Genomic DNA, 15,354 nt, shown 5'->3' with positions numbered 1-15,354 from the left:
AGACTCCTTCTTTAGTGATTACATGCCCCAAATAGGCAATCTTCTTCTGAGCAAATGCACACTTCTTCTCATTGGCATAGAAGCAGTGCTTCTCCAGCACTTGCAACACTATTTGAAGGTGCTCCTGATGTTCTTTTTCGCTTCTGCTGTAAGATAATATGTCGTCAAAGAAGACTAACACGAATTTATGCAGGTACGGCTTGAAGATGTCCTTCATCACCGACTGGAACCTCGCCGGGGGATTAGTAAGCCCGAAAGGCATTACTATGAACTCTTAATGCCCTTCATGCGTCTTGAACGCCGTCTTTCCCACATCACCATCTCATACCCTTATCTGATGATACCCGGACTTCAGGTCTAGTTTGGAAAACACCGCAGCCCCTGAAAGCTCATCGAGAAGCTCCTCAATGACTGGAATAGGATAACGGTCTGGTATTGTGCTCTTGTTCACTGTTCGGTAATCCACAAAGAAACGAAACCCTCCATCTTTCTTCTTAACTAACAAGACCGGGCTGGAGAATGGTTATTGCTTGGCTTAATGATCCCTGCGTGTAGCATTTCTTGCACTAACTTCTCGATCTCATTCTTCTACAATTGTGAATAACGGTAGGGATGTATGTTGATTAGAGACGTTCTTTCTTGTAGAGTGATCGCATGCTCTTTGGACCGTTTTGGTGGAGGGCCAGTGGGCAAGTTAAACACTCCTTTGAACTTCCCTAGCACCTTCCTTATCTCCATGCTAGGTCTTTCTTCTTGCTGCTGCTCTTGGAAAATCTCAAATAGTGCACGCAACTCCAACAGATACACTACCCCTTCACTATCATAGAGCTTCTCCATCGAATTCAAGGAAACTTTAGCACGCAACAATGCTGGATCTCCTGTAATAGTTACCCATTCCTGGTCTATCTGGAACCGCATGATGTGCAACCCCCAGTTGAATCTCGTTTCTCCCAGCGAAGCCAGCCATGTGTAACCTAGCACCATGTCCGTAGCTCCCAAGTCAAACAGCATAAAGTCTCCTTGAATCTCAATTCCTTGAATGACTAGCTTTAACCCTTCACACTTTCCACTGCTTGTCATAACCCTGCAATCTCCAATAGCCACTCCAAACTCCTGTGTGGGCACCACTGGCAATCCAAGTTTCTCCACTACCCACGTTGCAATGAAGCTGCAAGACGCTCCTGAATCAATGAGGACCACCACCTCTTCCCCGCTAATGTGTCCTTTGATTCGCATCGTCCTCTAGGTAATAAGCCCCGCCATTGACTGAAGCGAAAAAACTTGAAGTTCCTGTTTCGCATGAGCTTCTTCATCTTCGTACTCTTCCTCCACCTCCAAGCATTTATACCTTTGAAAGGCTTTGCAGCGGTGACCAGTGAAGTATAGCTCTCTGTTAGGAGATTTTTGTGTACAAGTGATCCGTACTCAGTTCTATGGAATGATAGGGAGAAGGAGACATCTCGTCGTAGTGTATTCTCCCGCCTTGATAGTTGATGAACCCAGAAGTCTTGATCTTAGGATACTGCCATGTGGATATGGGCCAGTAGATACCGTCGATGCCTTAGTAGCAGCGGGGGAGATTGGTCGTCAGGCAGGAACTGCCTATCTGATGAAGGCCGTGAGGTCTTCTGGGTCTGTAATTGATGGTCTCGATTTCAGGGTCGGTCCCTGGGTGCCTTCTGATCTGTAGTTGAGGGTTTCGGTTACCAAGGTTGGTCCTTCATATACCTTGGATTTGACCCATTTTCATCCATGGTATATAGGTGTTTTACTATATATATATCTATGTTTTCTACTCTTCTATGTATGTTTTCAGGTTCAGGTGCATTTCGGAGTAAAGCAATGACTTTGGAGCATTTTGGAGCTTAAAGGACATTTCACCCGAGCTGACCATGTAGAGGTCGACGAGAGGAAGAACAATCGATCGATGCGCATCCAGTGCTGTCGATCGACACCAAGAGATGCCTCGACAGATGAAGATTAATATCGATCGATGTACACAAGTACCATCGATCGATGTCAAGACATTGGACATGCGACATTTTGGATCCAGCAGACTTGAAGCCCAAGTCTAAGCCAAATTACGAAAATGCCCTGACGAGTTTTTAACCTAGTAGATTATATACTGCCTAAGTGTTTTGACGGCAGAGGAGAGCTTTTTGTTACAGTTTTACTTTGAGAGAGAGAGAGAGTTTTGGAGAGAAGATCACTTGTGATTGGAACTCCTTGTTTTCATTTTCTTTTTATCTATACTATGAATTTCCATTTCTTCATTGTCATGAATTGCTTTGCTATGTCTGAGTAGTTCATTTATTAGATCCAGGGTTCAGATAGGTTTGTTGGATTAGCCCCAAACTATAGATCTGCCTTGTTGTGATATTCATGATAGATTTGTATTCATTGCTTGTTTTAGCCTTGCTAACTAGAACTTGATCATAGGATTGCATACTCAAGCACCCTTGTTATCCCATCCTGACATCTATCTATCATATTAGGACTTCTAGAGCGGGCTAACCGCCAATTTAGTATCTTAATAGGGCATATCATACTCGCGCATAGGCTTGGCTAGAACCCGTTGATCGATGTCCTCAACTGACTATCGGTCGACGTAGGCAAAGTTGTATCAGTCGATGTCCCAATAGGACCATCGATCGACACTCTTTCGTTGTCAACATACTAACCGTTGAGACACGAGATCTAGCTTGTTAACCAGTGAAACATGCGACAGCTGATCACTGAGTAGTGGCCCTGCATCTAATATCATTTCCAATCAAGTTACATTTACTATTTACTTCGCTTGTTACTATTGTAATTTCATTTCAACATTTACAACTCTTAGATTTAATAAACACTAGATTTAATTGTTCTCTAGCTCCTTGTGGATTCGATCCCTAAGTACTACATCTGAACCTCTTTTGATGAGAGTAACACTCCTTAGGGTAATTTGAGTGGTATCAAATTTGGCGCAGTTGCCGGGGAGCTTTGATCGCCATTAGAATTAGTTTTATTGATTCTTATTCTTTTCTCTACCCCCTTTCTAACATAATCTTTTTCTTGTCTTTTCAGGTGCATGCCCAGCAGTACTTGAAGCAACAAGGAGAAAGATTTGTTGTTCTCAGACGATCCTGCTCACTTGGAACACACCATCCGTAGAGGTCAACCATCCACATCGCTCGACGCAACAACTTCGTCGTCGATCGATACTCACAATCAACCGTCGACCGACACCAGACCTTCATCGTCGATCAACCCTAATCGTTCGACAACGATCGATATTACACCGCGTACGTCGATCGATACCAAGTTGTCAAAAATGGTAAACATTATTATTCTAACACAGGACGAGAACGAAAACCTGTATGACCAGGACGGTCATCTGCGTAATGCAACTGGTCAGAAAATAGACGCTCAGGGGACTGTAATCCCTGATGCTGATGCTACAGGATCTGCTCAACCTGTAGACGAGGACGCTCGGTTCTTCCAGCGAGACTGTCCACACCACGGATTTAACGAAGTGCAGCTGCTAAGCACTTTCTTCCGAGGTCTCGCCTTACAGTATCAAATGGCTCTTGATACGGCGAGTGAAGGAAACTTCACTACTCGGAATCCATTAGAAGCTGTGAGACTTATCGAAAATCTTGCTAACAGCAGCAGCACCAAAAACACTGACTCTGAACGAATGAAGTCTGTAGCCCTGCATCTCCAACACCTGAATAGTGGCCCCGCATCTAATATCATTTCCAATGAAGTTAAATTTACTATTTACTTCGCTTGTTACTATTGCAATTTCGTTTAAACATTTACAACTCTTAGAATTAATAAACACTAGATTTAATTGTTCCCTAGCTCCTTGTGGATTTGATCCCTAAGTACTACATCTGAACCTCTTTTGATAAGAGTATCACTCCTTAGGGTAATTTGAGTGGTTTCAGTCCTTGAAGAACCGCGGAAGATGTTTGGGATTTATAGCTGCATCCTTCAGGAGGGATTGCCTACGTATTCAATGAGGGATCAAGCCGTTCGTAGGTCATGTATTGGTGGAGGCACGGAGCCTAAGTGGGCACGTAGCCTAATGGGCACTTGGCCTAAGGAGCACATAGCTCTGATGGAGGCGCGGAGCCTGGTTGGGCACGTGGCCTTGATGGGCACATGACCTTGGGAGCATGTAGCTCTGTAGGAGATATGAGCCATCTGTTCTAGGGGGCGCATGGCCGGAACATATGGTGGAGTAGTAGATATGCTGCAGGGAGCATAGATCTTCGATATGCTTTGATGAGCATGGAGTGTCACTGTCGGTGTGCTGGAGATCGTGGCCTGGACCAGTATGTGGAGTTGTAGGCGTGCTGTAGAGAGCATAGGACGTCATCTTCATGGTAGTAATCACCGGGATCAGCCTGTCATCGACCTCTCGTAGGATAAGGTCTTCTCGGGGTGATATATAGCCTTGGCGGCTGTTGAATTCGTATGCTCTGGAGTTGGATGTTTTCTCCCATAGATGGACGTGTTCCTCTTCTTCTTAAGGTTTAGCAACCTATCTTTATATTGGAGGTCGTGCCTGTAACACCCCCGAACCGTTCTAGGCATAGGTCAAACCACCGGCCAACAATCAAACAAGAACATGACCGACGGCCGGACTGTCTACCAAGGCTCAGGAGCGCTACAAGACGGGTTAACGGACAATCCAGCCAAAGTTACAAAAAGTGCAATTTGTAACTAGGCCAGGCCGCCCACTAACACGTCCCGTCAGACCAAAGCCTAAGGCTTCTCAACCCGTACTCTAATCTGACGTTGTGTTAGCTCGGACAAGCTAATATCAGAACAACAAGGCAGTTTCACAAAACATTCGCTTTATTTATCTTATATAATATCTGGTTTACAATACACAAAATATTATACAAGTGGTGGCATGCCAAGAAAGCGAAAGTACATACTTATAGTCTCAAAGCGTCTTAAGCAAAAAGATGCAAATCTACACCAGCCAGCCTAGCCTCCCGCGCTTTCTACGAGCTCACTACTGGTCACCTGAAAACAACAACGAGTGAGGAGTGAGTAATCTAGCATTACTCAGCGAGTTACAATCCCCCACTAACAAATACAACCCCTCGCTATCCCACCCCAAACAATCTAAAGCGAGAGGTTCACCTAACAACACAAATTAATTACAATAAGCAATATTCGACATACGCAGCGGTAAACCATAGCAAGATAACTAGCATTACGCTAATTACTAGCTTATCACCAAACTCAAACTCGATTTAAACCAGGGTTTAACAACCCAAAACACGATATAATATATATAACAAACTCGGGCCCTGGTGACGTTAGGTTCCTCCTTCACTATCGGCAATATCCTATCTCCCTACCACAAAGGCCGGAAGAAGGAACTTTCAACCGACCGCGGCCCACAGTCCTTCGGGTCACCGCGCGACAGCCCACAGTCCTTTGGGTCACTGCCCCATTACACCGTCGTGTAATACTCAGCCATAGTACATGACACCGTTCGTCTGAGTCTTCCCGATCCAGCGAATAAGGGGTTTCCTTGAACCCGCCGGGTACGAGGTCTGAAGGAACACTAACTCACCCCAATATGCCTAGCATTGTGGGTTACACAAATGCTATCGGCCAATATACGATTAATACTAAACCCGGTAAAAATAACACAAGGTTTCAAGTAATAATCACAACACAATCAACCACATTCCAGAATCTAGCATAAAGACTAATTCCAGAATACCTAACTATCCACAACTTAGCGATATCATCTAAGCATTCTGCATTCGCTAACTAACCAATCAACCTAACCATTAGCATGCTACTACGGTTCTCAAGCAATAACTAAGCATGCTATCAACTTAATCAACAAAACCTCAATTATTAACTACTCAAACCGTTACTCAGTTAAACCTGGCCTCTCGCCATGATCCAACTTCCAAGTAACGGGACCCTGCATAAAAACAACTCAGCAATCAATTGATTATAACTCACAGTTTTTGGTTGACCGTGGCCTTGACCCCAAACCCGACTTCTGTGATCCGAACCCTTTCCCGACCTTCACAAGTAGACCCACGTCTGGACTGATCTTCACTTGAACTGGTCTCCACTAGAACTGATCTCTCTTCACTTGAACAGAATCTTCTCCAAGTGCTGACTCAAAATCGGCAGAGTAACTGTTCTCGAAAACTGCCTAAATCGCTCGAAAACGATCGAAACTCGAACTTTCTTTCTCTAGCTTTCTCTCTCACGTTTTTCTCTGAGTTTCAGGTGTGCTGGATGGTTTAAAATGAGCTGGGGTCGTGGGGTTTATATAGGATGCATCAACCAATCAGAAACAAGCCGTGTGGCAGCCCGTGTTTCGCCTCGCATGGCTCCGGACGCATGCGTCGCGGCACCTCGTGCTCCACATGTCTGATGGCATGACCAGGACATCATGCAGAGTGACACCATGCCCTCCAGATGTCTGATCCACGGCCTGACCTCATCCAGATTGACACTCAGCGCACACATGTCGCTCAGCATGCTCCGATCGCAGGTTTCGCGGCACCTCGTGCTTCAATCCCGTCGTGCTTGCTTCCCGTCCTGCTTAATTCCCGTCCTGCTTCCGACTTATAATGTCTTCAGAATAATATTTTACTGATACGAAGATATTCTGAGAAAACTTCGCGATGAAGAAACGTCAATCTTCAAAAACGTCGAGCTTCTAAACCGTCGTGCTTCAAAAATGTGATTCTTCCAAAACTGCCGTCTGATCAATCTAACACTTTTCTAACCATGGTCCAGCAGCTTATGGTTCACCCAAGATCAATTCTTCGACCATCCATTGCCCGCGGTAAAACCACTAAATAATAATATTTTTTTTTTTTTTTTTAAAGGGTTTCTACAGTGCCTCTCTCTTAGGGTTTGGAAATATTCCATATATCCTTAGATAATAGAATCTTTCCATTCTTCTCAAGGGTAACACTCCTTAGGGTAATTTGAGTGGTATCAAATTTGGCGCAGTTCCCGGGGAGCTTTGATCGCCATTAGATTTAGTTTTATTGATTCTTATTCTTTTCTCTACCCCCTTTCTAACATAATCTTTTTCTTGTCTTTTCAGGTGCATGCCCAGCAGTACTTGAAGCAATAAGGAGAAAGATTTGTTGTTCTCAGACGATCCTGCTCACTTGGAACACACCATCCGTAGAGGTCAACCATCCACATCGCTCGACGCAACAACTTCGTCGTCGATCGATACTCACAATCAACCGTCGACCGACACCAGACCTTCATCGTCGATCGACCCTAATCGTTCGACAACGATCGATATTACACCGCGTACGTCGATCGATACCGTGTCGTCAAAAATGGTAAACATTATTAATCTAACACAGGACGAGAACGAAAACATGTATGACCAAGACGGTCATCTGCGTAATGCAACAGGTCGGAAAATAGACGCTCAGGGGACTGTAATCCCTGATGCTGATGCTACAGGAGCTGCTCAACCTGTAGACGAGGAAGCTCGATCGAAACCACTGGCCGACTACAATCGCCCAGATGAGTACTATCCAACAGATCAGCTATTCGACTTCCAGAGATCCAGAAGCAGAATTTCGAGCTGAAGCCTCGATACTACACTCTCGTGTCGCAGATACCCTACTCTGGGTTACCGCACGAGCATCCTATGGACCATCTAGAACGGTTCGAGAATTTAATAGCTGCTATTCGGATGGAAGGAGTCCCCGAAGATTACCTGCTGCGCAAGCTCTTCAGATACGCGCTGAATGGAAAAGCGATGCATTGGCTTAGGCAGCAACCCACAGGATCCTTAACATCCTGGGCCGACGTCAAGAATGCTTTCTTACGAAACTTCTTCGATGAGGCGCGCGCTGAAGAACTTCGGAACAAAATTTTCACATTCTCGCAGGAGGCTGGAGAGTCCTTCAAAGATGCGTGGATTAGATTTAGGTTCTTCCAGCGAGACTGTCCACACCACGGATTTAACGAAGTGCAGCTGCTAAGCACTTTCTTCCGAGGTCTCGCCTTACAGTATCAAATGGCTCTTGATACGGCGAGTGAAGGAAACTTCACTACTCGGAATCCATTAGAAGCTGTGAGACTTATCGAAAACCTTGCTAACAGCAGCAGCACCAAAAACACTGACTCTGAAAGAATGAAGTCTGTAGCCCTGCTTCTCCAACACCTGAATAGTGGCCCTGCATCTAATATCATTTCCAATCAAGTTAAATTTACTATTTACTTCGCTTGTTACTATTGCAATTTCATTTAAACATTTACAACTCTTAGAATTAATAAACACTAGATTTAATTGTTCCCTAGCTCCTTGTGGATTTGATCCCTAAGTACTACATCTGAACCTCTTTTGATGAGAGTAACACTCCTTAGGGTAATTTGAGTGGTATCAGTCCTTGAAGAACCGCAGAAGATGTTTGGGATTTATAGCTGCATCTTTCAGGGGGAATTGCCTACGTATTCAATGAGGGATCAAGCCGTTCGTAGGTCATGTATTGGTGGAGGCACGGAGCCTAAGTGGGCACGTAGCCTAATGGGCACTTGGCCTAAGGAGCACATAGTTCTGATGGAGGCGCGGAGCCTGGTTGGGCACGTGGCCTTGATGGGCACATGACCTTGGGAGCATGTAGCTCTGTAGGAGATATGAGCCATCTGTTCTAGGGGGCGCATGGCCGGAACATATGGTGGAGTAGTAGATATGCTGCAGGGAGCATAGATCTTCGATATGCTTTGATGAGCATGGAGTGTCACTGTCGGTGTGCTGTAGATCGTGGCCTGGACCAGTATGTGGAGTTGTAGGCGTGCTGTAGAGAGCATAGGACGTCATCTTCATGGTAGTAATCACCGGGATCAGCCTGTCATCGACCTCTCGTAGGATAAGGACTTCTCGGGGTGAAATATAGCCTTGGCGGCTGTTGAATTCGTATGCTCTGGAGTTGGATGTTTTCTCCCATAGATGGACGTGTTCCTCTTCTTCTTAAGGTTTAGCAACCTATCTTTATATTGGAGGTCGTGCCTCTCTCTTAGGGTTTGGAAATATTCCATATATCCTTAGATAATAGAATCTTTCCATTCTTCTCAAGGGTAACACTCCTTAGGGTAATTTGAGTGGTATCAAATTTGGCGCAGTTGCCGGGGAGCTTTGATCGCCATTAGATTTAGTTTTATTGATTCTTATTCTTTTCTCTACCCCCTTTCTAACATAATCTTTTTCTTGTCTTTTCAGGTGCATGCCCAGCACTACTTGAAGCAACAAGGAGAAAGATTTGTTGTTCTCAGACGATCCTGCTCACTTGGAACACACCATCCGTAGAGGTCAACGTTCCACATCGCTCGACGCAACAACTTCGTCGTCGATCGATACTCACAATCAACCGTCGACCGACACCAGACCTTCATCGTCGATCGACCCTAATCGTTCGGCAACGATCGATATTACACCGCGTACGTCGATCGATACCGTGTCGTCAAAAATGGTAAACATTATTATTCTAACACAGGACGAGAACGAAAACATGTATGACCAGGTCAGTCATCTGCGTAATGCAACAGGTCGGAAAATAGACGCTCAGGGGACTGTAATCCCTGATGCTGATGCTACAGGAGCTGCTCAACCTGTAGACGAGGAAGCTCGATCGAAACCACTGGCCGACTACAATCGCCCAGATGAGTACTATCCAACAGATCAGCTATTCGACTTCCAGAGATCCAGAAGCAGAATTTCGAGCTGAAGCCTCAATACTACACTCTCGTGTCGCAGATACCCTACTCTGGGTTACCGCACGAGCATCCTATGGACCATCTAGAACGGTTCGAGAATTTAATAGCTGCTATTCGGATGGAAGGAGTCCCCGAAGATTACCTGCTGCGCAAGCTCTTCAGATACACGCTGAATGGAAAAGCGATGCACTGGCTTAGGCAGCAACCCACAGGATCCTTAACATCCTGGGCCGACGTCAAGAATGCTTTCTTACGAAACTTCTTCGATGAGGTGCGAGCTGAAGAACTTCGGAACAAAATTTCCACATTCTCGCAGGAGGCTGGAGAGTCCTTCAAAGATGCGTGGATTAGATTTAGGTTCTTCCAGCGAGACTGTCCACACCACGGATTTAACGAAGTGCAGCTGTTAAGCACTTTCTTCCGAGGTCTCGCCTTACAGTATCAAATGGCTCTTGATACGGCGAGTGAAGGAAACTTCACTACTCGGAATCCATTAGAAGCTGTGAGACTTATCGAAAACCTTGCTAACAGCAGCAGCACCAAAAACACTGACTCTGAACGAATGAAGTCTGTAGCCCTGCATCTCCAACACCTGAATAGTGGCCCTGCATCTAATATCATTTCCAATCAAGTTAAATTTACTATTTACTTCGCTTGTTACTATTGCAATTTCATTTAAACATTTACAACTCTTAGAATTAATAAACACTAGATTTAATTGTTCCCTAGCTCCTTGTGGATTTGATCCCTAAGTACTACATCTGAACCTCTTTTGATGAGAGTAACACTCCTTAGGGTAATTTGAGTGGTATCAGTCCTTGAAGAACCGCGGAAGATGTTTGGGATTTATAGCTGCATCCTTCAGGGGGGATTGCCTACGTATTCAATGAGGGATCAAGCCGTTCGTAGGTCATGTATTGGTGGAGGCACGGAGCCTAAGTGGGCACGTAGCCTAATGGGCACTTGGCCTAAGGAGCACATAGCTCTGATGGAGGTGCGGAGCCTGGTTGGGCACGTGGCCTTGATGGGCACATGACCTTGGGAGCATGTAGCTCTGTAGGAGATATGAGCCATCTGTTCTAGGGGCGCATGGCCAGAACATATGGTGGAGTAGTCGATATGCTGCAGGTAGCATGGATCTTCGATATGCTTTGATGAGCATGGAGTGTCACTGTCGGTGTGCTGGAGATCGTGGCCTGGACCAGTATGTGGAGTTGTAGGCGTGCTGTAGAGAGCATAGGACGTCATCTTCATGGTAGTAATCACCGGGATCAGCCTGTCATCGACCTCTCGTAGGATAAGGTCTTCTCGGTGAAATATAGCCTTGGCGGCTGTTGAATTCGTATGCTCTGGAGTTGGATGTTTTCTCCCATAGATGGACGTGTTCCTCTTCTTCTTAAGGTTTAGCAACCTATCTTTATATTGGAGGTCGTGCCTCTCTCTTAGGGTTTGGAAATATTCCATATATCCTTAGATAATAGAATCTTTCCATTCTTCTCAAGGGCGGCTTATCATATTGGAATACTTCCTCTTTCTCTTGGATTTAGGAAGATTCCTTCTTTTCTAAGCTGGTTACCTAAAAAATGGAAGATTTCCATTTATCTTAAGGCAGGAGAAAACACTTGGCCTGGAAGATGGAGGAAGGTCTCAGACCTGGGGGCAGGGACCCATGACCGGAGGCAGGGCCCAGACCTTGGGGCAGGGACCCAGGACCCAGAGGCAGGAACCCGGACCCTGGGGGCAGGGACCTGGAAGACTAAAGCTGGAGTAATCTCTTCATGGAATATTTTTCCCCAATAGTTTGCTCCTTATTTTCTGGCTTCATGTTTGAAGGCAGGAAATAACATGACTTTCTTCATAGGACTTTATAAGTTGCATTGTAGTATCATGCTGCCTTTGTTGATCGTTCTCAGATGTACTTGTGCTCGGTGTGAAAGGATTTGTAGCATGGTTGGAGGTGCATGACCTTTGATTCGGATGACCTGGAAGTGGAGAATCAGGAAGGACCACAATGTAGGACCTAATAAACGCTCTAAGGGTGGACATTACCGTCGTGCGAGATCAGATCGAGCCTGTAGGACTTTCTTCTTCTCCTTTATAAGGATGAGACATTACCCCTACGTTGGAGATTTGCCGGAGTTGGCAGAAAGTTTGATGAAGAAGCCAGGAATGCCTACATAAAGGGTGATGCTTCTGCTCATACCCAGGTGCTTGTGCTTCTCTTGTGGCTGTACTCGGCCTTAGTTCAGGCCTAACTTCAGTTTGTGTTTCTTGAGGCTCTCTGGCTCCACGAATCGTGTGGAGGAGTGTATGGGTCAGGACCCAGGAATTCTAAGAGGGAGAATCTTGGCGAGACTAAGGACCAGGGGGATGAGTAGGTTTAGCAAGACCCAGATGCCGAAACTGAGGATTTTCATGCTTGATTCTATCGGCCTTGCGTGTTCTTCTCGAGCTCGTAAAGGCTGTAATGGACTTTCAAGGGGATCTCCGTGCAAGTTTCCTTGCTGCGTTTAGCATACTTGATGCTCCTTGAGGTGTTGATGTTGTAGCTGTAGCTTCTTGCATCGTCCCAGGATTGTACCTTGACTTTTGCAGAGGGGACGTTCAGCATGTTCGTCTTGGTGCCTGGAGATAACCTAGTTTATTCTTGGTGTTGAACTGAAGAGGAGTTAGAGCTTGTACATTAATAGGGCAAGCTCTAGAAGATGTCCAGAAGAGTTCCATCAAGCTTCAGAAGTGTTCTGAAGTATCTATCTTGTGAAGTCAAGTCTAGGAGAGACTTAGACTGATCATGTGAAGTGTTTGGAGGAGTTAGAGAGAAGATGGCCTCAGGTGCAAAGATAGGGCAAATCAAGAAGAGGAATTGATCAACCAAAGAGGAAGGATAAGTGTTGTCATAGTTAGGGCGAGTGTACGGACCAGACAGGCCGTACATCGACCGTACAACACCCGAGCCTCATCCATTCATCCGGTTAGCCAAAAGAAGAAGAATGCAAGGTGTGGGCACGACATGATTCAAATCATGTGACCGTTGGAGTGAGATGGAAGCAAAGGAATATACCTTAGGATAAATGTGGTCCAAGAGACAGGCTGGAAAGGGAAAGGTGCTTTACCTTTACAGCCTTATCCCTACACTGATCAATCTTGGCTGCTCATTCAAACTGAAGCATCTAAGCCATCCATCAAGTCCATACACGCCTCTCCTTTATAGCTAGCACCAGAACATCAAAGACCATTCTTCTCTAATCCAAGCCATCCAATCTATCTTGCATTTATGTCCATAGGATCTAGGTTTATTCTTTGATACATGTAAAGGCATATATAAGCCTTAGATGACATTTTGTAACACTAAAGGGAGTAAGGGGGATTTCCCCTCTCCACTTCATGAATGATAAACTTGTTCTTGAATCTGAAACCCTAATCTCTAATCTCTTGTTCTCCTAATCTCTCAGTCTCTTAATCTCTGTTCCTAAGTCTCTTATTTTCTCATAAAAACTCTCATCAATCTCTCCTTCTAAATCACCTAGAGCAAGCTCTCATCTTTATCCATTAGGAGTTTATACACACACACATACAACCAGAGAAGAGAACTCTACAAATCTCATATGGTATCAGAGCCAGGTTACTCAGAACCTGAGCTGTAGCTTCCGCAAAACACTTGCTCTCATCTCAGCTCAAACCAAAGCCTAGAAGACATGTTCATTCGAGCTCAAATTCTTCAAGAAGAAGAAGTGTGAAGCCGTGAAGTGTTCTCCTTGTCTCTCTGTATCTACTGTCCATCCTGATGGTGATTCTCCTTGGAAGCAAAGGTGTATAGAAAGGCTTAGCAAACCTTCTTCAAATCGCCTTGTTCAAGAAGTGTTCTCTCATCCGGTGTCAAAATGGTGTCCAAGAAGATGGCGCCTAGAAGACATGAAACAATGAGGGGCCTTGAGTATGAGAAACAAGATGGTGGCCATGAACTGAAGGAGAAGGAGGTGGGTGATGATCCAGACTCCCAGATCCAACAAAAGTCATGGCCGGTTTCACAAAATGCAAAAGGAATCAACATGGTTCCTTGTTGTAAGCGATTCTATAAACCATCTTGATAATGAGCTTGTGTTGTTGACTGGTTGTGATGTTGTGATGTGATTGAAAACCTGAGGATTGTTTAAAAGATTACTAAATGAAATAAAATGAATTTAGAATCTGTCCCAGGATACTTAAAGAGCTTGGCTTCCTAGTAATCCTAAAATCTTACTAGTTATACTAGGCTTACTAGCAGCAGTGTAAGCGCATTTAAAAATGTCTAGTAACTTATCAGTATTACTAGGATTACTAGATATGTTAATATGCTTAGCTCTGGTTCATAATGATGCTTGTTGTGATTGATTGAATCTGCTTGCATACATGGATTGAAACCGAATTGAAAGCTATTGCATATAGTCTTGTGGCTGTCTTACATTGAAGCATTAGATTCATGTCTAAATGCTGAGTAAAAAAGCTTTAAAAATGCCTAAGTCGCTTGCATAAATCTGAAAAGAAAATGCTTGTGCTTAGAGAGATTTCTTGCAAAGATAGAACTTGAAAATGACTTGTTTTAATATGTTGCAATGCTTGTGAGATTGGGAATCAAACTTGATGATTAATCAAGGATTGATCCCAATACTCTTGTATCTAATTTTTGCTGGAGTTTGAGTGGTGTTTCAGGTTCACAAGAAGTGTTCTTTGCTCACCACCTATCCAAGACAAGAGGAAGACTTGATCCATTGTGTGGAGCAATGGGAAGGTACTTGTGTGTAGAAGTTGGTTTAAGAAGCGCAGGCCACGAGGTTGTTGAGCTCCTAGTTCAAGACATACAAGCGGAAGACTTGACCATTGTGTGGAGCAATGGGAAGGTTCTTGTGTGTAGAAGCCGGTTTAAGAAGCACAGGCCACGAGGTTGTTGAGCTCCTTGTTCAAGACACACAAGAAGAAGAAGGTTACCACCTAAGCCATGAGGAAGGCCGGTGATCTGAGGGTACTTGAAGCTGAAGGCAAAAGGGTGGATCAGTGATTTAAGCGCAGCTGTTAGGGTGATGTGCTCCTGGTCTTGAAGTTCATTGAGGTTCATTTAAAGCTTGGATCTCCCCTATACTCGGTCTCAAGCTTGCGGTGGAGATTCAAATGAGCAACCTGAAGAGCCAAAGTTCAAGACCTGTTTCCTCCTTATCATTAAAAGAGAATGATAAGATAAAGCCTATTGCCAACATTCTGTGGAGACGTCCACAGCCTGCTCCAAAGAGGGTGTTGGGGTCAAAAACGGTCGTAACGGAATTAACACCCGAAAACCCTCGGAAATCGTATTTCCGAGAAGATAGTAAAATAAAAAAATAATTTTCGTAAAAAATAACCAATACGAATTTTTTACGAAAAAGTATCCTTGAAAGCTCAAAATGGACAACTCAAGCTCGATCATTGCGAAACTACCGCACATGCGCTGTAATAACCCTCACGAGCCAATAAATTTTTGGTAGAGAAAAATCCCGCTCAACCAGTTTTTAGTTGGTTCGACCATGATTAATAAAAATAAAAATCGACCCGGTAGATTAATTTCTCGACGGGACTGTCTTGTGGTCGAAAGACCTTCACTTGATAGTTTGGCCG

The 15,354-nt window shown here is 44.6% G+C and overlaps 1 protein-coding gene, 1 long non-coding RNA gene and 2 other non-coding genes across 4 annotated transcripts; 1 reads left to right on the top strand and 3 right to left on the bottom strand.

Annotated features, from left to right (window-relative positions):
- Positions 1-528: 528 nt before the first annotated feature.
- LOC117132753 lies at positions 529-1,848 on the bottom strand. The gene has a single exon (XM_033287690.1). The coding sequence runs from the start codon at positions 1,234-1,236 to the stop codon at positions 589-591; it is 648 nt and encodes a 215-aa protein (XP_033143581.1). The 5' UTR covers positions 1,237-1,848; the 3' UTR covers positions 529-588.
- Positions 1,849-7,871: 6,023 nt separating this feature from the next.
- On the bottom strand, positions 7,872-7,977 carry LOC117133174. Its single transcript, XR_004457015.1, has one exon. It is a non-coding gene; the product is annotated as a small nucleolar RNA R71 (small nucleolar RNA).
- Positions 7,978-10,013: 2,036 nt separating this feature from the next.
- LOC117133168 lies at positions 10,014-10,119 on the bottom strand. The gene has a single exon (XR_004457009.1). It is a non-coding gene; the product is annotated as a small nucleolar RNA R71 (small nucleolar RNA).
- Positions 10,120-10,124: 5 nt separating this feature from the next.
- Positions 10,125-14,242, top strand: LOC117132760. The gene is made up of 2 exons (XR_004456294.1): positions 10,125-11,373; positions 11,413-14,242. It is a non-coding gene; the product is annotated as an uncharacterized LOC117132760 (long non-coding RNA).
- The last annotated feature ends 1,112 nt before the right edge of the window (positions 14,243-15,354 follow it).

This window comes from Brassica rapa, chromosome A03, assembly GCF_000309985.2.
Source record: "Brassica rapa cultivar Chiifu-401-42 chromosome A03, CAAS_Brap_v3.01, whole genome shotgun sequence".
Classification (NCBI taxonomy): Eukaryota; Viridiplantae; Streptophyta; class Magnoliopsida; order Brassicales; family Brassicaceae; genus Brassica; species Brassica rapa.
Note: the sequence above shows the minus strand (reverse complement) of the source record. Positions and strands in the feature narration are given on the sequence as shown.

Excerpts from the sequence above, each read along its gene's own strand:
- LOC117132753 (XM_033287690.1), bottom strand. The coding sequence starts at position 1,236 with ATGCGAATCAAAGGACACATTAGCGGGGAAGAGGTGGTGGTCCTCATT.